This window comes from Cervus elaphus, chromosome 17 (genome assembly GCF_910594005.1).
Source record: "Cervus elaphus chromosome 17, mCerEla1.1, whole genome shotgun sequence".
Taxonomy (NCBI): domain Eukaryota; kingdom Metazoa; phylum Chordata; class Mammalia; order Artiodactyla; family Cervidae; genus Cervus; species Cervus elaphus.
The window spans coordinates 31,009,848-31,032,299 of NC_057831.1; the positions used below are offsets into that span (position 1 = coordinate 31,009,848).

General features: G+C 37.4%; 1 protein-coding gene across 6 annotated transcripts in view; it reads right to left on the bottom strand.

Annotated features, from left to right (window-relative positions):
• Nucleotides 1–616: 616 nt before the first annotated feature.
• Nucleotides 617–22,452, bottom strand: part of PDLIM5 (PDZ and LIM domain 5) — a 224,052-nt gene continuing 202,216 nt past the window's right edge. For all 6 annotated transcript variants that reach the window (XM_043871014.1, XM_043871012.1, XM_043871011.1 and 3 more), the window contains 4 exons: nucleotides 12,853–13,033; nucleotides 8,757–8,877; nucleotides 6,176–6,291; nucleotides 617–4,280 (listed from right to left, as the gene is read on the bottom strand). In XM_043871014.1, the coding sequence (XP_043726949.1) occupies nucleotides 4,191–4,280; nucleotides 6,176–6,291; nucleotides 8,757–8,877; nucleotides 12,853–13,033 (508 nt within the window). In that variant the 3' untranslated portion in view covers nucleotides 617–4,190. The remainder of the gene's footprint in view (nucleotides 4,281–6,175; nucleotides 6,292–8,756; nucleotides 8,878–12,852; nucleotides 13,034–22,452) is intronic.

The window sequence follows — 22,452 nt, forward strand, 5'->3', positions numbered from 1 at the left end:
TAAAGCAATAAACAAACAAGGAACAGGTAAGCCTACCTCATTACAGAAAAGTTAATGAGATCAGGATGAGTTAAGAATGAAGTAATGTACCCTGGTCAATGAAAGACATGAAAATGCAGATGACTGATGTTGTTTGAATATGATATATGACATAATATAATGTTAGATATGACAGGTTATTCCAATAAATTATTTCGACAATAAATTTAAAACTTTTAAAAATTCATCTGGCTGTGTCGGGTCTTAGTTGCAGCATGTGGGATCTATGCTGCGTCGTGTGCAATCTTTTGTTGGGGGGCATGGGCTCTAGTTGTGGCACGCAGACTACAGAGTGTGTGGGCTTCAGTAGTTGTGGCACGCGGGCCGACTTGTGTCCCACCGGCTCTGGTCGTTGCAGCATGCGGCCTCTCCAGTGTGGCACAGGGGCTCCAAAGGGTGCAGGCTCAGAAGGTGTTGTTTGCAGGCCTCGTTGCTCAGCAGCTTGTGGGATTTTAGTTCCCCAACCAGGGAGTGAACCCATGTCTCCTGCATTGCAAGGCGAATTCTTAACCATTGGACCACCAAGGAAGTCCCAACAATAAGTATTTTTTTTAAAAAGAAAGACAATAGACCTTACTTATCTATTCATACCATTTATTGTATACATACTACATGCAAAGCATAAATATGGATTAAAATAAATGTGACAATATTTTCAAATATGTTTCTGGGATATTCTGATAGGCAAATACCATAAAGGAGGAATTCTCTTGAGAATCAGCCTATCCTGTGAACATTATTTTTTCCCTTGATGACTCAATAGAAACCTCTTGTCCCCCAAAAAGAAAAACCAAGAGAACTTGTTTGTATCACTGCAGCCATTTATTTATTATGTGCACATTAAGGTTTATATACTGATTATATTTCTCATGTGGTTTTTAATTAGAAAATGTATCCAGAAGCAAAATAGCACGGACATATACAAACTAAAAAATGCAGAGAAACAGAAGATAGAGACTAATACATATGGTAAATGATATATTGAGAATCCAAACCCAAAACCTTAAAACATTTGGGGATTGAAGGAGGACAAATGGAAGACACATCAAATTGTGTAAAATGATTCAGTGTGTTCTCCCTTCCCTTATGTCTGAAAAGCCTCTATTGCAATAACTAAACCCCAAATATCACCAAAATGTTAACATAACTCTAGATTCACACTTGAACAGGAAAGAGTATTTTCTATAGTAGTAGTCCTTGAAAATGTTAACATGAATACTGTTTTTGTTATAATCATTTTTAAACATAATGCTGTTTTGAAGATTTACACTCTAATTTCTACTTGTTTGCACAGTGACCAATGATCAGGTTTTAATTTTAGTTGCTAACTGTAACTTGAATCAATAGGAAACACAAATGCTACATGCACATGTAGAGGGCATTATTTTTAGATGCTACTTCAGTGACCAACATTTTGCCCTTGAAGACATGCCATACATTTAGAAACTGGGAAACCAAGCAGAGGATGTTTTAGAATCACATACTGTGATTTTAATCTGTATTATTCTAAGCACAACATTCCAAAATATACATCAAGAGAGACTAAAAGTAATGCTCTACAATAAGGAGGTAACAATTCAAAAATGCTACTGACATGGAATATTTATAATCAGAAAAATAAATATTCTGGGAGCTCACCAGAAGAATAAAGTGCTCTGCCAGTTATTAAAAGATTAATGCTGGTGTATTAAATATGGCATTCCCCACTATAAAATACAGAGATTCTTCTGGGTTATAGTCAGTATTTATTTCACAGGATTAACTGTTTTAAGAATAGACAGAAGAAGGCTTTGCCATAGAAGCAAAGGACAAAGCCAAAGACAAATGATGTTAGGAAATGACATTATCCTTTTAGGGATAAAATTTAGAGAAATGCAACATTATGCTCCATGAATAATATGCAGAAAGAAAAGTGTAATAAAAACAAAATCCTTAATATAACTTTATAAGAAATCCAGATCAAATAAAATTCTTTGAATGAAATACCCAAATGCCATTCCAATACCACTGACTTATCAAATACTCTCTTGGCATATAATCTGTAAAGTGAAGTCTCTCAGTCGTGTCCGACTCCTAGTGACCCCATGGGCTGTAGCCTGCCAGGCCCCTTTGTCCATGGGGTTTTCTAGGGAAGAATGCAGGAGTGGGTTGCCATTTCCTTCTCCAGGGGATCTTCCGGATCTAAGGATGCGAGTCTAGAGATGCAAGTCTCCTGCACTGCAGGCAGACTCTTTACCATCTGTAAAAGCAAAACTAAAAAACAACAAAAAAATCTCTACCACACTAAAACAAAACCACCAACTTATTTTATGTCATGTAAGGCAAAGAACTGACATTAAGATAAGTGAAAATGCAGCGTGTCTTCTATGGGTGGTTTCAGCAGCAATGGGAAATATGGCACGATTCAGTTCCAGCTTTTAAAACACAACAGAAAAAACTCCCTGCCTCCCTACAAGATGCAGGGCAAGGGGACAGTTCTGGGTTGCCATTGGTGAAACATTCAGTTTGCTACTTTGCGTCACACTTCTCATTCTTTTATTCCCAGTTAATTACTATCTGCATATAATGTAGTCTGCTAGACCATGAATTAGCAGCTTTCAGGACAGATACCTTGAACAGTTCTTAGGGAGGTTAAACAAATATTGTAGCCTAACACCCTGCCCTCTAACAAACATGCACACAATGGAAGTGAAGTCTCAAGTGATGGATGGGATGGGCAGGGGGTGGGGCTCAGTCTCAACTGTAAAAGCACCCTTCCCCAACCAAATCCAAGTGATAACTTGTGTGATCATGGGCTTTGTCCATTCTGGAAACAAAGGAAAAAAAAAAACTACCAAATGCCATAATCTCTTTTCTCACTGGGCAAATATCAACAGGATTCACGATCTTACCACAACTGTTTCTCTGTCTTCATGTGGTATCTACATAATTTTTTTCCCTAAAATGAAGAAAACAAAGAACAGGCTGGTCTGAGTAATTAATCATGTTCCTCTCTATACTATCGAACCTCTGTGAACAAAAGCTTTCCAAACTTCATGATTACTTTTAGAAGTGGTTCATTTATTATTGAGAAAAAACTACCAAAAGAAAAAAAAATCTAAATTTTTATAATATCCTCAAACCAACATTTTACTTTTCTAATGTAGAACTGAACAACAACAAAAAATTATTCTGCAAAGAGAACTTTCAAACCTTCATCAGTCTATAGTATAACTCTGGAACTGATCAAACTGACTCACTGTCTAAAAAGGGGGAATTCTAAAAAATTTCTGATCCAATCTTGTGATTTACCATCACTCCCAACCACATTCTTTTCTATTTATTCTCTTTAGAGAGAGACAACTTTCAGAGTCCAAAGTTATTCAACAAGCTCTTTACCTCAGCATAAGGCAAGGGGAAAAAAATAGTTTGACTGACAAAGATGATAAAACATACACAATTAATAGAAAATGGTCATATTCTAATAAAAGGCAAAAAATTGAAATTTATAAGCTACATGGTGGCTTTTTAGGGGTGGAGGGAAATCACACAAAAATATAACATCTACTGGCAAGACATGTTTTGATCAAAATCTCATTGGCCTTTCCTATTGGAATGATCAACTGTAAAAACAAAAAAAAATGTATACAGTTTAAAAAAACCTGACACCTACTACTGATAAAATTCTTTGTTTAAACTCCTATTTACTGTTTTAAAGATAAATGCTATTTTTGTTAAAGAAAAACACAATGTTTCATTTAAGTGTAAGGCATTTTCATTGTCTTTTTATAGATTAACTCAAAACTACCTAACAAGGAAAGAAACTTTAGTTATTTCAGCATAGAAGTTGAAGGTTTTTATTCTAAAATTTGATTCTTCACTAATTTATTCTAAGATGAATTTAATAATCAACCAGGAAATTGATTTTTATAAAAGTTACTTTATGGGCAAAAATACAGGGAAAAAAGTAATAATAAACACCAAACTGTTTCTTTACTTTATGAAGCCAAATATTTCCTCATAGACTTGGTTTTCAAAGCTTGGAATTTATCCCCTGAGGGCCACTATTATTTTTCAAAACTTCATATAAATATTAAATCTAAAAATTAATTGGTAATTTAAATTCTCCTCTTTCTCTTCAAATTTCTTCTCTTCCCCTGGACAGCTGACTTTTAAAAATTCACAGAATGAGCATGTTTCTTGCAAAGCGGCTTGTCCTTCTTAGAGAAAAAGGTCTGACCTTCCAAACTTTCACAACATACCTGAAAAAGAAGCATTATTTGAGAGAATGTCATTATCTTATCAAGTATGCCTAAAAAAGGGAAAATGATTTTTCACCCAATGGATAGTATGACAAAACACTTCAGTTGGTTGTGTCAGACCTCCTAACATTTAGCGATTACTATAACATTCCATGTCATCTTTCAAAAGCAATGAAGAATGACTTTTCTCTGGAATGCATTTTAGTTTATTTAAACTTATTGATCATTATTTTTCTTAATTGGGAGTGAATATTTGGCCACAAAGAAAAAATTAATGCATAAAGCGGTCACATTAAACGTAATTTCTATTCTCAAATTCTAATCAATGTTTTAAACGTGCCTTCTGTTGTAGAGACCCAAGGCATTAAGAAAAACAAACCAAAAAAATCCAACACAGGTGCTTTGCCACACAGCCCTAGGCCCCTAAATACACAGGCACCGAAAATCCCAGTGTGCTGTGCTTCGTCACTTCAGTCATGTCTGATTCTCTGCAACCCCATGGACTGTAGCCCGCCAGTCTCCTCTTCCACAGGGATTCTCCAGGCAAGAACACTGGAGTGGGTTTCCATTTCCTTCTCCAGGGCATTTTCCCAACCCAGGGATCGAACCCAGGTCTCCTGCATTGCAGGCGGATTCTTTACTGTCTGAGCCACCAGAGAATACCTGAGAGTTCTTTTTAATTCACTTCTTTGTCTGTTTGTTTGTTTCTTATTAAGAAAACCATAGTCCACATCTGGCTGCTGGATGTTATACTGTCAGTGAGCTATTCACATTTATGTCTTCTTATCTTTCCCACTGTCTTTGCTAATTTTCATGCTCCTGAGAGGGCTTCCCAGGTGGCTCGGTGGTAAAGAATCCGCCTGCTAATGCAGGAGATGCGGGTTTGATCCCTGAATCTGAAATATCCCCTAGAGAAAGAAATGGCAACCTACTCCAGTATTTTTGCCTAGAAAATCCCATGGACAAAGGAGCCTGGCAGCCCCAAAGGTCCATGGGGCTGCAGAGTCAGACATGACTGAGCAACTAAAAACAACAACAACAATGCTCCTGAGCAGATCTACCAGAGAACAGGAGGAGGCAAATCTGCTAAAATTACTGCTTTTTACAGATTTTATGAAGTCTAAGAGATGGATGAAGTAAACAAGACAGGGTTCAATAGTAACATTTAGGGAAAGTATGTGATTTCAATTAACTAGTCCTTTCCCCCTTCATACAATGTTATTAAAAACTATTAAAAATATTAAATATAATTAAAAAAAATCAACCATCTGAATAGAGTACTTTATTAAATATTTACTTCTAAATTTAAAAAATATATATCTTAGGTTAAAGTTAACTCTGAATCAATATTCATCAATAAAAATAAAACCAAATATACTAAAATATGAGATGAAAGAGGTAAATATATTACTACAAGTTTATTTTAGTCTCAAAAAGAAAAGAATATTCATAGACTATTGCTAAGGAAGGAAATGGATCAACATATAGTTTACTTCCAGTACTGAGTCAATAACAGATATTTATAAAAGTTTACTTCTATTTTAAGAACTACCTGTTTTCATAAATTACTAAAGACACTCCAATAAAACACAGTTTAAAAAACGTAAAAGAATCTGTTTTTAAGAAATTCATAGATTCTCCTTACAAACAGATGTATTAAGAATATTTCTCTAAAGGCGTAAGCATCTTATTCTGTGCCAAACAATTTCAAAAAGTACCAAAAATTTTAATGAACTTGACTTTCAAAACCACTGTAAAACATTTCTAGGTTTCAGGGACTGATAGACATAAAAACCGTTATTTCCATTTAGTGCTCAGGCTAGAACTGGCCTCCTCTGAATGGGAATCAGGAGGGGAACGGTGCTCCTCTGAATGGGAATCAGGAGTTTACTTACTGAGCATACAAAACAAGTGTCATGCCAGGTATAGCCCAGAGCTTCCAGGAACATGTCGCCAGCTTCTATTGGAAATTCACATCCACGGCATATAGTACCAAAGAGGGCATAATAATCTGTATTGGAGCAGGGGTGGGGCAGACGTAATTGAAACATGACAAAGGTGTAGAATAAGAGCTTTCAGAAAACAGCAACAAAATGAGAATTAAATGAGACGATAAAGATACAGTTACCAGTAACAGAAAAATTTTCAGATGGCAGAACATCTGACTTGAGCATTATGTGTAGTTTATTTCAGTTTACCCTTGGAAAACGTTATATATACAACTTAACATTCTTTATTATGTTTTTCCATATGTTACTTCTCAGTTCTGTCCAACTTATTAAATGCCCAAATGTATATGAAGATCACTGTTCTCTGATAAGTGATCAATAGGCATGATTATTTCAATAAAATATAAGAGAACGTCCAATACCTATCAACAATAAGACTAATGAACATAAATCATGAAAAATGTGTAAAAAAACCTTCTTTCCCGCAACCCCGCTATTAGCAAGTTCCACAGCACATCTACTTGGTAAGGAAGAAAAAAAGTCACAGGAAACCTTCGTGAATAAATGCTGTGACTGAATTTCTAGCTGGATTGTATCACAACAATATTAGCCACTTTTTCTTCTGCTGTATTTTCCTTCCCATTTTATGACTTCATGCTAAAAATCCTTACCCAGGGAATACCTCTTACTTGACACAGAGTTATAAAGTGTTAATGTCTTCCTTCTGACGAAAGTAGTTTTGACAAGATGTTTATCATGACTAAATTAGAATTTATTGGCAATTTTCTTTTATGCAGCTACTCTTCCTATGTGTTTTCACTCATGGTTCACTCTTTGACATTTCTAATCCCAACTGGCCTAGAGGAGAAAGTAGGCTGCCATTTGCAACTTGAGTCACCTTTCTCAACAATCCTCAATACTCCTTAGTGCCATCTGCTCAGCACACACCCAAAGAGTCCTCCTGTGTGCTGGGTGCTGGTCTAGGCGCTGCTTAGAGGCACAATGGTGGGGAAGATAGATGTGGTTGTTCTCCATATGGGGCTTATATTCTCCCTGGGATTAGGATGTCGTCATTTACTATGTTTTAAAAATACATGATAGCAAACAACTTCAGATTGTGATAAGGGTCATAAAGGAAAGACAAGAGTGATGCAATCGAGAATAACTGGGGGAGGTGTTTAACACTATATTACAGAAGGGGTTAGGAAAGGCCTCCAAGAGGAGATAATACCTGTGCTGAGACTTGAAAATAAAAGAGGGGGAGGAACCATTTCAGAAAACCTGGGAAAGGAAATTCCAGTCCAAAGAGACAAATACAAAAGCCTTGAGGCAGGATGGATCTTAGCAGGTTCAGAAACAACAAAGGGGCCAGGTGTGGCTAAGAATCTATTGACATTCTCTAGAATCCAAACAATCAGGTGTAGGAAATGGGGTTGGCAAAGCTGGCCTCAGGCAGGAATACAGTTTTTCCTCTACTGAAAGCCATAAGGTATCAAGCACAATCTGATTCACATTTAAAAAAATATTACTATAGCTATCTGAGGCTTGAGGGAAAGAAGGGAAACCATTTTAGCTGGCAATTATAATGCCCAGGCAAAGGGTAAGAGTGACCTGGATTTAGTGGGGACAGTTGAGGTTAGAGAAATGTATCAATTCAATATCCACTGGGGATAGAACTGTTAGAATTTATTAATTAGATTGGGCAAAGAAGGGTCAAGTCATGGTCAACAGCCTCAAATTAGAAGGCTCACTGTTTCTTTAACTTGAGTATTGCGGAATATTCCCTTCGTCCAGAATCACCCTTTGAACTGCAAGGTAGAACAACAATAAAACCCCATGGGGAATGTGGTGGTACTAATAATAAAGGGGAAATATTTTATTTTTTGAAAGATGTATGTGTTGTAGTAATATCTAAGTAAGAATAACATTAATAAATAAGTGCTATGAAAGCTTACTTACAGCCTTTGGAAAGGAAAAGGAAGTGTTTAGAGTTTAGGTAATAGCACAAATGTAGTAGATTGGCATTAATACTGAGAGCTTGTTTTCTTAAAAATAATCTCACCAAGGGAGCAAATCATGATTACCTTCCGATTCAGTAAAAATAACAAAGGATTCTAATTTGTTGTCAAGGCAGTTGCCTTCAAGAGCGTATCAATATTCTATTTAAAAGATGAACATTTCTCATGTTTATCATCACTCAAAATTCACTAGTGGAGTGTAAAATAAGGCTTTAAGCTATATAATTTCATATGATTTATATCTATAAGTTATAGGAGGTTCAAGAAAAATAGTTTTCTAAGTAACTGCCTATACATGCACTTTTCTTAATGAAATTGGTAGTATCTGATTTTGACAGTCATATAAAAATTTTATACATTTTTGCTACATAGTTACAGTAACATTAAGTGCTTCTAAAACCTTTAGTAAAACTATATTATTTTGCTTAGCATTTCCTTTCAAATTGATAGCAATATAGGGATTTTATCTTCATTTACAACTTAAGAAACTACTGGCTTAAAGATCTTACCAGTCTCACAGTAGGGCTCACCATCCTCCAAGTGAAAAACATTATTACGAATAGGCTTTCCACAGGCCACACACACAAAACAGGAGACATGCCAAGTTTGTTTTAAAGCATTGATGACTTCCTGTTATAGAAAGGTAATTGGATGTAAAGAAAGATGACACATACTTTACCGGCTGTACCAATACAGTCCTTTTAAATTGACCCAAAAGTAGACATACATGCTTTGTCTTTGCCTAAGCTTTTCCTCTAAGGAACTCTAGATATTTAAGGACAGACTCACAGATCATCTAAACTGCTGCACTATATAAAATATACATCTTTCACAACTACACATCAATAAACTTATTTAAAGAATGATTAGTGTTATTTAAAATATAAATGTGGTGAATAAAAGTCTTTCATGAGCATTTGCTACACTAACTGCTTTCCCTCAAAGGGTGTCAGGAAACACTAACTTGTAATGGTTTCACAATGTTATCTTGAAAATGTCATGAAGAAAGGGCAAAACATTGAAAAATTAAAACAAACCTATACATTGTCCCATGTTGGAAGCAACAACTTAATCAGTGTAATCCAATCATGTTTAACACATGTTTAGGATTTTGAAAATCAGCTATGACTATACTAAGCACATATTCAAATGAGGGTCTAAAATTTGAACCACAGGGCATGGATTCTAGTCAACAAACAGCCCTATGGTTATATATACCAGTATCAAAGACTTGGACCAGATTTTAATTAGTAAAAGAAAATTTGAGAATTTTGCTTTGTAAAGAATCATTTCTTTGAATTCAGAGAAAGAGATGGAGCTATTAGAAATCATTTTTGAAGAGCAGTTAGTAATACAGGCACTTACTCTTTCCATAATAATTATCACAAAAACGAGATGCTATAAGTATAGTATGGTTAAAGTTCTGTAAATGAATTACTTATCAGGAGCAAACTGGAAGAAAACACATCCTACAGGTTAAGAGGATCTATCTGGGACTGGTAAATATATAGGTCATTTTAATTTTATTCTTTACATTTTTGTATTTTTTAATTGTTGTGGAGTGAAATATTTTCTAATAAAAAACTGTCAAAATAAAATGATACAGCTGTCATTAGCCATAGAAAATGCCCCAGTTCACTACCGAGGAACAATGGGAAAAAACAGCAGTTATCTAGACCCAAAGAGATCACTATGAGCATGTACAGCAAGATAAACATTCAACCAAATAATAACCAAGGCTTCTAGTATCTACTCAGCTTTCTGTCCTTGAGATAGGTTACCATCCCATCTTTAACAGGCTCAGTTCAGTTCAGTCGCTCAGTTGTGTCTGACTCTTTGCGACCCCATGGACTGCAGCACTCCAGGCTTTCCTGTCCATCACCAGCTCCCAGAGCTTGCTCAAACTCATGTCTATCGAGTCGGTGATGCCATCCAACCATCTCATCCTCTGACGCCCCCTTCTCCCCCTGCCTTCAATCTTTCCGAGCATCAGAGTCTTCTCTAAGGAGTCAGTTCTTTGCATCAGGTGGCCAAAGTATTAGAGTTTCAGCTTCAGCATCAGTCCTTCCAATGAATATTCAGGACTGATTTCCTTTAGGATGGACTGGTTGGATCTCCCTGCAGTCCAAGGATCTCAACACTACAGTTCAAAAGCATCAATTCTTCAATGCTCAGTTTTCTTTATAGTCCATCTCTCACATTCATACATGACCACTGGAAAAACCATAGCTTTGACTAGACTGACCTTTATTGGCAAAGCAATGTCTACTGCTGTAGACATGTATAGGTTTGTATAGGGACAATGTATAGGTTTGTTTTAGTTTTTAAATGTTTTGCCCTTTCTTCATGACATTTTCAAGATAACATTGTGAAACCATTACAAGTTAGTGTTTCCTGACACCCTTTGACGGAAAGCAGTTAGTGTAGTAAATGCTTATGAAAGACTTACTTTTATTCACCACATTTATATGTTTAAATAACATTAATCATTCTTTAAATAAGTTTATTGATGTGTAGTTGTGAAAGATGTATATTTTATATAGTGCAGCAGTAGACATTTTAGTATGCTGTCTAGGTTTGTCATAGCTTTTCTTCCAAGGAGCAAGCGTCTTTTTTAATTTCATGGCTGCAGCTACCATCTGCAGTGATTTTGGAGCCCAAGAAAATAAAGTCTGTCACTGTTTCCATTGTTTCCCCATTTATTTTCCATGAAGTGATGGGATTGGATGCCATGATCTTAGTTTTTTGAATGTTGAGTTTTAAGCCACTTTAACGTAAGATTATCAAACAACTAAAACACAATTCAGAAAACTTGTCCCTTTAGTAAAGTTCTGGTGCATGTGTAAAGCAACGAGTTGAAGATTTCATTTTTTAGAACCTCATTTGGTGCTAAAACTCTTACTTGATTTTGTTTTATTAATCATTCTACAATCCATAGAACACATTTATATACTAAAACAGTATTAATGTAGTCTACTTTTTGTCATTTGAAAAGGTATAGCCTGAATTATCCTCCTGTTTTCCTCTCTACATATTGTACAAATTAAATACACAGAAATATTTCACATAGTATATTTATAATTTTAAAGTGTCTTGAAAATTTTAGACTCATTTAAAGATGTATTCTAAAATTTGTTGTTGTTGTCCCTTTGCTAAGTTGTGTCTGACTCTTTGCAACCCCATAAACTACAGCACACCAGGCTTCCCTGTCCTTCACTATCTCCTGGAGTTTGCTCAAACTCATGTCTGTTGAGTCAGTGATGCCATCCAACCATCTCATCCTCTGCTGTCCCCTTCTCCTCCTGCCCTCAACCTTTCCCAGCATCAGGGTCTTTTCCAATAAGTCGATTCTTCACATTAGGTGGCCAAAGAACTGGAGCTTCAGCTTCAGCATCAGTCCTTCCAATGAATATTCAGGGTTGATTTCCTTTAGGATTAACTGATTTGATCTCCTTGCTGGCCAAGGGACTCTCAAGAGTCTTCTCCAGCACCACAATTCAAAAGCATCAATTCTTTGGCGCTCAGAGTTCTTTGTGGTCCAACTCTCATGACTGTACATAATTGCCATAGCTTTGGCTATAGGGACCTTTGTCAGCAAAGTGTTTTTTCTGCTTTTTAATATGCTGCCTATGTCATAGCTTTTATTTCCAAGGAGCAGGCATCTTTCAATTTCATGCCCCAGTCACTGTCCACAGTGATTTTCAAACCCAAGAAAATAAAATCTATCACTGTTTCATACTCTTTTCTCTCAATGGGAATGAATTAGAGCTTCATTATTACACTGTTATATTGGGGATATTAGAACTCAGCAATGTAATTTTCAAATTTTGTATGAGTTGTATGTAGGTGTTTCATACTAGTCCAGTCACCTTGGCTAATTCTAAGGTAAAATTTCAACTCCTGGTCACCCATAGGAAATGCCTTACCCTTACTTCACAACTGCAAATTGGGTATTCCAGAATAGAAAATTCATTCATTCATCATTATTTATTATGTATCTTAATCCTAAATTACTACCTTTTTGTAAAAAAAAAAAAAAGGTGTGGTTTGATTATTTTTCTATCACATGTATACCCTCATAAACCTGAGGTTATATTTTTAAACATTATATGAATTCAAGAAAAATGTATCACTTATAAGCCTCATGTTTTATATATTTCATGAGATCTGTGTCCTGTGCTTGAACCCTGACAAATGGGGAAATGCTGCTCTTATAAAAGTGATGGAATTTAATTTAAAACAGTGAAGGTGTCAGTTCTGAGAACTCAGATGTGTGTGGTCCTGTGCGACCTCTTCATTCCTGAGCAAACAGGGTCCTGTTGAGGCAGCACACCCACAGTAAATTATTTTTTCCCCACAGTGGCTAGACTTTCACCAGACAAGCCAGTACTCAGTAAGACAAAACCAAAGACAACTTAACCCCATGAGTCCAATATACTTCCACAGAGGTCTATTTAGTTTTGCTTTACAAAAATAAATAGTGATGAAAGCAGAGAGGGGATCAAGCAAGAAGAAAATAAAAAGTAAAAATGATGGAAGGGTTTCATACCAAAAAATTGTTCTGCTTTAAAACTCACTCAGAGTGAAAAGGTTTCCAATACTCACTCCAAGGATCTTCCTTTGGCATCGACCACATTCTGGAGCAAAGAATTTCTCATAGCAGAGCTCACAATACAGGGCTCCCTGCTCCTCTACAAATCCAATGTAGGCCATCGTATTTCTGCAGTGAGCACAGTTAAACTCTTCTGGGTGCCAAGATTTCCCCAATGCCACTAGGAATGGTCCCCTGCCAAAAGAAAAGAGATCAAGTTGGCTCTGGAATAAAAGTTCCTAGTTAGCCTGAATAGGAACTCTTATTTGCAATGTCCAAACAATTAAATACTTGCTCAATTCTCCTTCTCAAGGACTTAACACATGGGTGCTGGCAATTTACACAGAACTCTCTGTGCACTGAAGTGAAAAGAACAGGCGAGAGGAATAAGCACTTACGGGATTCCTTCAAGAAAGGCCCTGGTTTTCTGTCTTCAAGGGATCTGGTAATTAGGTTTTTTGAGCTGCAATGACTGAGTGTGTCATGATAACAACTGATAATAAGAATATTAACTGTGACAGAAAAAGAAGTAACCAGGAAAACATATATCGGTTAGGCAGAAATGAGAGCTTGAGATTTCTATAAAATAAACAAAATTTTTAAAATCTCAATTTGGTAATGTCAGAGTCTTAAAAACAGTAACAATTATTACTGGAAAAAAAAAAACCATTCTAGTCAATTTCTCTCCCCCATACATTGTTTCATATACTTATTTTACAACTTTAGTAAACATATCAAATCCTCACCCTCCAAAATGACTACAGAAATTATAAACTGGATATTAGAGGTGACTTAAAGCTACTTAGAAAGGTTTTATTTAATTCAAGCATGACTGATTTCTAATGCACATTTGTATCAAGGTAAGAAAATGTTTGTAAAGAGATTTCTTTTCCATTAAATACTATACAGCCATGAACTGATAAGATGGGTTTCGTTTGCCGGACAGGAATCCATTATGAAGCTTTATCTAGTCATGAAGCCTGTGGAGATTAACTATTCTAGGTTCTGCAACACACTTTTCAGTAGCTACATCACACTAATTTTTATTCATAGAGTGGCTTTACCTCCAAGGCACTTTTACACTTATCTAATTTGTCCATGCAACATTCCTGTGAGACAGACCAGGACAGTTATTATGAACTCAGTTTAACAGATGGAGAAGCTGAGATATAGAATGGTCAAAGATATGACATATATCATAAAATCATTGACTGAATGAAGGCCAGAGGCTGAACTTCCTGATTTCTATTACACTGCTTTAGTCAACTGATGTTCTGCCTCTGATTACATTACCATCAATTATCATGACTGAGTGACCACAGGGTAACTCATTCTTAGTAAACATTGGATATTCAACCTTTAGGCAGACAATTAATGGGAAAAGTCACAGCAATGAGCATCACAAAGTTAAAACATTTTTTAGCCTTTGACAATAACCTTTGTACTGAGTAACTACCTACTACTGGGAAATTCTTTGCAAATACATTGTTTTCTCAGAACCAGCACCTAATTCTCTAAGAATCAAGCAAGTTGAAAGGCTTTCAATGAATGATTAAAATGTGTTCTGTGGGGTGTAAGAAAGTAATTTTTACCCTGTGTGTGTGCTCAGTCGCTCAATTGTGTCCAACTCTTTGTGACCTCATGGATTATAGCCCACCAGGCCACTGTCATGGGATTCTTCAGGCAAGAATATTGGGAGTGGATTGCCATTCCCTTCTCCAAGGGATCTTCCTGACTCAGAGATTGAACGTGGGTCTCCTGCATTGCAGGTGGATTCTTTACCATCCAAGCCACCAGGGAAGCCCCATTTTTTACCCTACTTTTTGTTAGTGAAGTGAAGTCGCTCAGTTGTGTCTGATTCTTTGCGACCCCATGGACTGCAGCTTACCAGGCTCCTCAGTCCATGGAATTTTCCAGGCAAGAGTCCTGGAGTGGGTTGCTGTTTCCTTCTCCAGGGGATCTTCCCAACCCAGGGACTGAACCCGGGTCTCCTTAATTGCAGGCAGACACTTTACCGTCTGAGCCTTGGTTCTTATTGTTATTATGATGCCATTTTGCATAAGCAGCTTTCAACATTTGAGAAAAGTAGTTTACTATTGTTATTATTTTTAAACTTTAGGGTACCACTTTTGTTACCACTAGTAAGGAATGCCTTTTGTTAATTAATTCTCACCAGAACATAAAAGAGCTATAGATCACTTATTATGTAACAGAATATGGCACTTTTGGCAGGTTGTCCCTCTATTTTCAACTGGTTTATAAACAGTCCTACTTAACACTTCATTCATTTTCTCAATATATATCTGGCAAGTAGTTTACCTTCAAAGATAAGCCAAGGAGTCACAAGCTCAAAGGCTGACAAAGTTTTAGGAGTGCGCTGCACTTTTCACCAGGTGGATATCTTATTATGTTTGTCTGAAAAATCTGCCATGCTAAATTGACTATGACCATAACACAGAAGCAGAGGATGGCGGAACTTCAAGGTTTTATGCTACCATCTGTCTGGACATTAAAGCAGATTCAAACCTATTTACTAGGTAGTATCTATCAGGGCACATCTTCAGCTCATCCAGAAGGGTGGATGGCCCCTTGAGGCCAGTATCCTTATTGTATCTTTATTTGATTCCTCAGTTCGCAAAACAAGTCAGTTCAACCTCGATTTCCACATTCTGTTGAAGCGTAAGTATTAGTATGCACTTGGAAGAAAGCTTTCCTCTTGAAACATGCCTATCAGTGCTACCAAATATTTAACAAACTTCACCTGAGGGGGTTAAAAAAAGACACTTGAGAACAGCTGATTGAGGAACATACAACCTATTTTCTAGACTTTCTAAGATATGTATTGAGATCAACTCAGACCAGCACACAACTCCATTCTGCGAATCTGAGCAGACTGGGTCTGGCCCACTGCATAGGATGCTCTGTAACGACGGGTGCTGTGTGTGACACCTTCAGTCCGCGCTGACACTTGGGAGAGGAGACAGACCCACAAAGCCCGCTCGCACTCCTCCTGGAAGCAGCTGTGGAAAGTGCTGGCTGTAAGATCATACAGGGCCATTTTTACATGGACTCCTTGGAGAAATTCCTTTCAAGTTTCTGTAACAAGAACAGTTTTGCTTCTTCTGAGCAAGAGATTTATTTTTTATCTCACTAAACATTACTTTGCAAAATTTTCCTTTTTTTTTTGTCAACTGCCACACTAACGATAAAGAACCCACCTGCCAATGCAGGAGACGTTAAGAGACACGGGTTCGATCCCTGGGTCGAGAAGATCCCCTGGAGGAGGGCAGAGCAACTCCTTCCAGTATTCATGCCTGGAGAATCCCATGGATAGAGCAGCCTGGTGGTCTACAGTCCAGAGGGTCACAAAGAGTCAGACAGGACTGAAGTGACTCAGCACAGAAGGCTCATAGCCAAAGTCTAACCACAGGCAAGGATGTATGTACGTCATTACTGTCCAGGCTCAATGACAAACTTCTTTCCACTCTTCATTTTTTAATAGCCTCATCCATGATTTCCAATCTTCTTTTGCTTTCTTTTGTATGTTTTAGAAGGTTTTCTTACATTTCAGCTATTCTTAAAGAGTCTTTTTGAAAGCCTTCTGGGATAGAGTCCACTATAAATAAACAGTCCATCAGAAGGGTCATCTTAAGGTATTTACTTAAGTTTCTTTATCAAATCTGAATAGTGAATGATATTAACGACACCAGAGAAACTCCCTCTGCACCTTTAAAAAGTGAGCTGACAGTGACCCTGCTCCTGCCACACCTCCATTCTAATACGGACAGGCTCCTACAGATTCTCCTCGGCTAAGCCGAAACAGCATCTTCCCTGTCAGTGCCCTTGAAGTTATGTATAAACAATAACATTTCTTACATATAACAAAGTCCATTCTTCTCTGTGTCAGCAGAGACTAATTTAACAAACTCATTAACACAGGATTACCACTGAATACGTTCTTCTTGTCCTAGGTAGGATTGGGTTTCCGTCTGGGAACTGGAATGAAAGGCTTAGATAACTGCACAGTGGAATGAAGGATTCGGTTCCCTCTCAGAGTCCTCTGCAACCGTGAGCCTCACTGAATGCCTGCTGACTGACATGGGAAGGCAGGGGGCTGAGCTGGAGCACTGATTGGCTGAGAGAGAAGTGCTGTGGTATGTTCGTCTTCTTGGTGTGATATTTAAGCCAAAAAAAGGAAGCAAAGGTAGTAAGAATTCAGAGAAAAAGAACAGCTTAGTCAGAAAGGTGAAAGGAACTGTAAATTTCAACAGGTACAAGCTAGTAGGGATCCAGGTTGAAAAATAAATGCTTCTTTTTTTGTTTACCACAACAGGTACCATCTCATATAGATATAAAATTAAAGAAATAGAAAACAAAATTCTTTCTTGTGAGGAGAACTCTTAGGATTTACTCTCTTAACAACTCTCAGTTGTGTCCAACTCTTTGCGACCCTATGAACTGTAGCCTACCAGGCTCCTCTGTCCATGGGATTCTCCAGGCAAGAATACTGCAGTGGGTTGCCATTTCCTTCTCTAGGGGATCTTCCTGACCCAGGGATTGAACCCACATCTCCTGCACTGGTAGATGATTATTACATAGCCACTAGGGAAGCCCACCTTAGTATTAGCTAACACTTTGTAAGCTTTCAACGTATATTTGTTGTATAAAAGTACTGCTTTATAAGTAGACTACTGAACTTTATTGCTGGCAATTTCTTTCCAATAAAAGTAACTGGCTGTTGAAGCTAGATAATCCCCATCTCTCCTCTTTGCACCAACAGGTTCTGGATGTATCTCTGTAAGACTTCCCACGATGATACAGCTGTTGCTTTGCTTGTCTAGTAAACTGTATTCATTTGCTAGAACTGCCTTAAAAAAGCACCACAGATGGAGTGGCTTAAACAACAGGAATTATTTTCTCAATTTGGGAAGTTAGAAATCTAAACAAGATGTTGGCAGGGTTAATTTCTTCTAAGGCTTCTCTCTTCGGCTTCTAGATGGCCATCTTCACCTGGTCTTCCTTCTATGTGTGTCTGTGTCCTAACCTCTTCTTATTAAGAACATCGGTGATACTGGATTAGGATCCATTCTAATGACCCCATTTTACCTCTTAAAGACCCTATCTTCAAATACAGTCTGAAATACTGGGTTTTAGGGGTTCAACATATGAATTTGGGAAGGGACTCAAATCAGTTTAGAAGAGCAACCTCCTTAAAGCAAGGGAGTATGTCTTTGATTTCTGTATCACTGGTATCTATAGGAAGTGGCACATAAAATACTCAATGAGCGCTGCTTATAGAATGACTATATATCCACATTAGATGAGAAACTGGCAAAGTAAACCCTTCACTCTCTGGGTCATTTCTATGAGCCTAAGAATGTATGTACATGGTACAAAGTCACTTGGAGGGGAAGTAAGAACTCATAACTGTTCAGTCTGTTATTTACTCACTTCTTTCTCACTTACCCACTCTAACACTATGAAGAAGAGTACACTTCCACATTCTCAAGATATGGCAGGTCTGCTTAAGTCGTTTCTTTTCCCCTGATTTATACAGTAGTATATATGGTTACATGTATATGTAGCCACAATATTTATATATATTACAATACGTGAACCGTGAACTTCCAGATGTTCAAGCTGGTTTTAAAAAAGGCAGAGGAACCAGAGATCAAATTGCCAACATCCACTGGATCATCGAAAAAGCAAGAGAGTTCCAGAAAAACATCTATTTCTGCTTTATTGACTATGCCAAAGCCTTTGACTGTGTGGATCACAATAAACTGTGGAAAATTCTGAAAGAGATGCGAATATCAGACCACCTGACCTGCCTCTTGAGAAACCTGTATGCAGGTCAGGAAGCAGCAGTTAGAACTGGACATGGAACAACAGACTGGTTCCAAATATGAAAAGGAGTACGTCAAGGCTATATATTGTCAACCTGCTTATTTAACTTATATGCAGAGTACATCATGAGAAACGCTGGGCTGGATGAAGCACAAGCTGGAATCAAGACTGCCGGGAGAAATATCAATAACCTCAGATATGCAGAGGACACCACCCTTATGGCAGAAAGCAAAGAAGAACTAAAGAGCCTCTTGATGAAAGTGAAAGAGGAGAGTGAAAAAGTTGGCTTAAAGCTCAACATTCAGAAAACTAAGATCATGGCATCCAGTCCCACCACTTCATGGCAAATAGATGGGGAAACAGTGGAAACAGTGGCTGAATATTTTTTTGGGCTCCAAAATCACTGCAGATGGTGATTGCAGCCATGAAATTAAAAGACGTTTACTCCTTGGAAGGAAAGTTATGACCAACCTAGATAGCATATTAATAATTACTTTGTCAACAAAGGTCCGTCTAGTCAAGGCTATGGTTTTTCCAGTAGTCACGAATGGATGTGGAAGTTGGACTATAAAGAAAGCTGAGTGCCGAAGAAGTGATGGTTTTGAACTGTGGTGTTGGAGAAGACTCTTGAGAGTCTCTTGGACTGCAAGGAGATCCAACCAGTCCATCCTAAAGGAGATCAGTCCTGGGTGTTCATTGGAAGGACTCATGTTGAAGCTGAAACTCCAGTACTTTGGCCACCTGATGCGAGGAGCTGACTCTTTTGAAAAGACCCTGATGCTAGCAAAGACTGAGGGCGGGAGGAGAAGGGGACGACAGAGGATGAGATGGCTGGATGGCATAAGCGACTCAATGGACATGAGTTTGGGTAAACTCCGGGAGTTCATGATGGACAGGGAGGCCGGGAGTGCTGCAGTTTATGGGGTCACAGAGAGTGAGACACGACTGAGCGACTGAACTGAAATGGAAACACATTAATATATCTTGGTATGTATTTCTCTACATAAAGTAAAAGAACTTCATTTAGAGTTCTATAGTTTTTAATTATCATAATATAATACTATAACATTTTCCTAAGTAGTGCAAGTTAAAAGCATGAATATAAAGTTACACAGATCTGGGTTCACATGCAGGTTTTACCATCTACTATCTATGTAACTTCAGCAAATATGTAAGTTTTCTGTGCCTTGGTTTTCTCATATGTAAAACTGAGGCAATCATAATAACTGCCTTACAAGGTTATGAGAATTTAATAATGATTCAGGTAAAATTATAACACAGTATTTGGCATATGCTAAGAATATATTAAGGGCTTCCTGGATGGCTCAGTAGTAAAGAATCCATCTACCAATGCAGGAGATGTGGGTTTAATCCCTGGGTTGAGAAGATTCCCTGGAGTAGGAAATGGCAACCTGCTCCAGTATTCTTGCCTGGGAAATTCCACGGACAGAGGAGCCTGGCAGGCTACAGTCCAAAGGGTCGCATACAACTGAACAATTAAGCATGCACACAAGACTACATAAAACAATTATTATCCAAAGACAGGATAATAACAGCACCATAACACTACATCATATAAATGCTGAACATCTTGTTCTTCCCATTTTCCCCCATAATAGGTCTGAAATCTTGGTCTACGCCTTGCTCATAAGATCTATGTCTTTGCTGTTTCCGTAAATTGAGGGACTAACATATTAATTCAAGAAGTCTTTTATTTTCAAGTAAAATCTTAACCAGAAGGGACAATAAATAAAACCTATTAATAATGGAGTTCTCAGAGATAGAAATGGATGCTAAGACAGGCAAAAACTCTGCTGGCTTCTCTCCAGGGTAACTGAGATGGCCCTTCTTATGAGAAAAGTTTAAAAACAAGTAAGTAAGAAACAAATCAATACTGTTAAAATTTTCTCTGTCACTGGAATAAACAATGAGTTGTCTCAATGTGATTTTCTGGTGCTGGACTGCAGGCAAAGATGGGACAATAGCATCATGGCTCCTTTTTTTTTTTTAAAGTATTCCATATCAAGGGAGAAATTCAAGCACCATGAACCCCTTATTTCTTTTATCAAAATGCTGAGCAGCTAAATGTGAATGGTTCATTTAACTCCATATAATACAAGTGGATTTTTAATGTCACTAGATATAACAGTCCAAAAATAAACTAGTATTTTCATAAGCCTATTCTACCAGAGAAATTAAACATGGCTTTGGCTGTACTAGTATCCTGATTTTCTGTTCCCCTATTATATCAGCACTCCAAATAGTCAATCTGTTCACCAGCATGAATCAAAAAATGGTACTTCTATCACAAATGGATTGGAAATGTTCTAGAGCAAACTTAACCAGAACTTCTGTAGAACTTCCCAAAATGTAACATTCTATCCATCTGTAAAAGGCAACTAGCTAATCAGAGTTTTGCCTCAGTTCAATTCAGTTCAGTCACTCAGTTGTGTCTGACTCTTTGCGACTTCATGAACCGCAGCACGCCAGGCCTCCCTGTCCATCACCAACTCCTGGAGTCCACCCAAACCCATGTCCATTGAGTCGGTGATGCCATCCAACCTTCTCATCCTCTGTCATCCCCTTCTCCTCCTGCCCTCAATCTTTCCCAGCAACAGGGTCTTTTCAAATGAGTCAGTTCGTCACATCAGGTGGCCAATGTACTGGAGTTTCAGCTTCAACATCAGTCCTTCCAATGAACACCCAGGACTGATCTCCTTTAAGATGAACTGGTTGGATCTCCTTGCAGTCCAAGGAACTCTGAAGAGTCTTCTCCAACACCACAGTTCAAAAGCATCAATTCTTCAGTGTTCAACTTTATTTATAGTCCAACTCTCACATCCATACATGACCACTGGAAAAACCATAGCCTTGACTAGACAGACCTCTGTTGACAAAATAATGTCTCTGCTTTTTAGTATGCTGTCTAGGTTGGTCATAACTTTCTTTCCAAGGAGTAGGCATCTTTTAATTTCATGGCTGCAATCACCATCTGCAGTGATTTTGAAGCCCAAAAAAATAAAGTCAGCCAATGTTTCTACTGCTTCTCCATCTATTTGCCATGAAATAATACAATTTAGGAAAAACATTCATAATCTTTCCCAGATTCAAATAAATCAAAAATTTTAACATTAGATGAAAATGATCTATGGAGTTTTAAGCTAAAAATATGTTCAATAAGAGATAATCAGTTCAGTACTAACATCAGAGATACAAGTTTCTGAAACTGTCCAAAAATTTTTCTAAGAAAACAATATTAGATTGCCTTTAATTAAAAATGTTTTTGAAAATTTGAACATTTAGAAAATAAATATTAAAAAATATAAATTATAAAAACATAATATAAATGACACTGTGGAAAACAAATAAAACAAATTTAAATTACAAATAATCTTAAACTGCCAGGTTACAATATTCTATACTGAAAGTGTCAAACCTGCAACTGCAGCCTGTTTCTAAAACAGGTGTCCAAGAGAATGTCACTTGATCTGATGCCTCCTAGCTTTGGTAAGTGATACTGACACTGCAGTCATGAACTGGAAAACCTGCTTTGCCTAGGTCTCTGAACTGACCACACTCTATTCAAGCAGCTTCAGCATTTGAACACCAAGCAAATATGCTATGTTAATTACTGTAATAGGATCTTGACATAAGCTAATCCCTGTTCCTATTAACTTCTCTAGTAAATGAAGCTCTAATGCTTAACTGATAACAAGCGCTGGGATAATCCAGAGCAATATAAAATTTAACAGATGAGGGGGCAATAA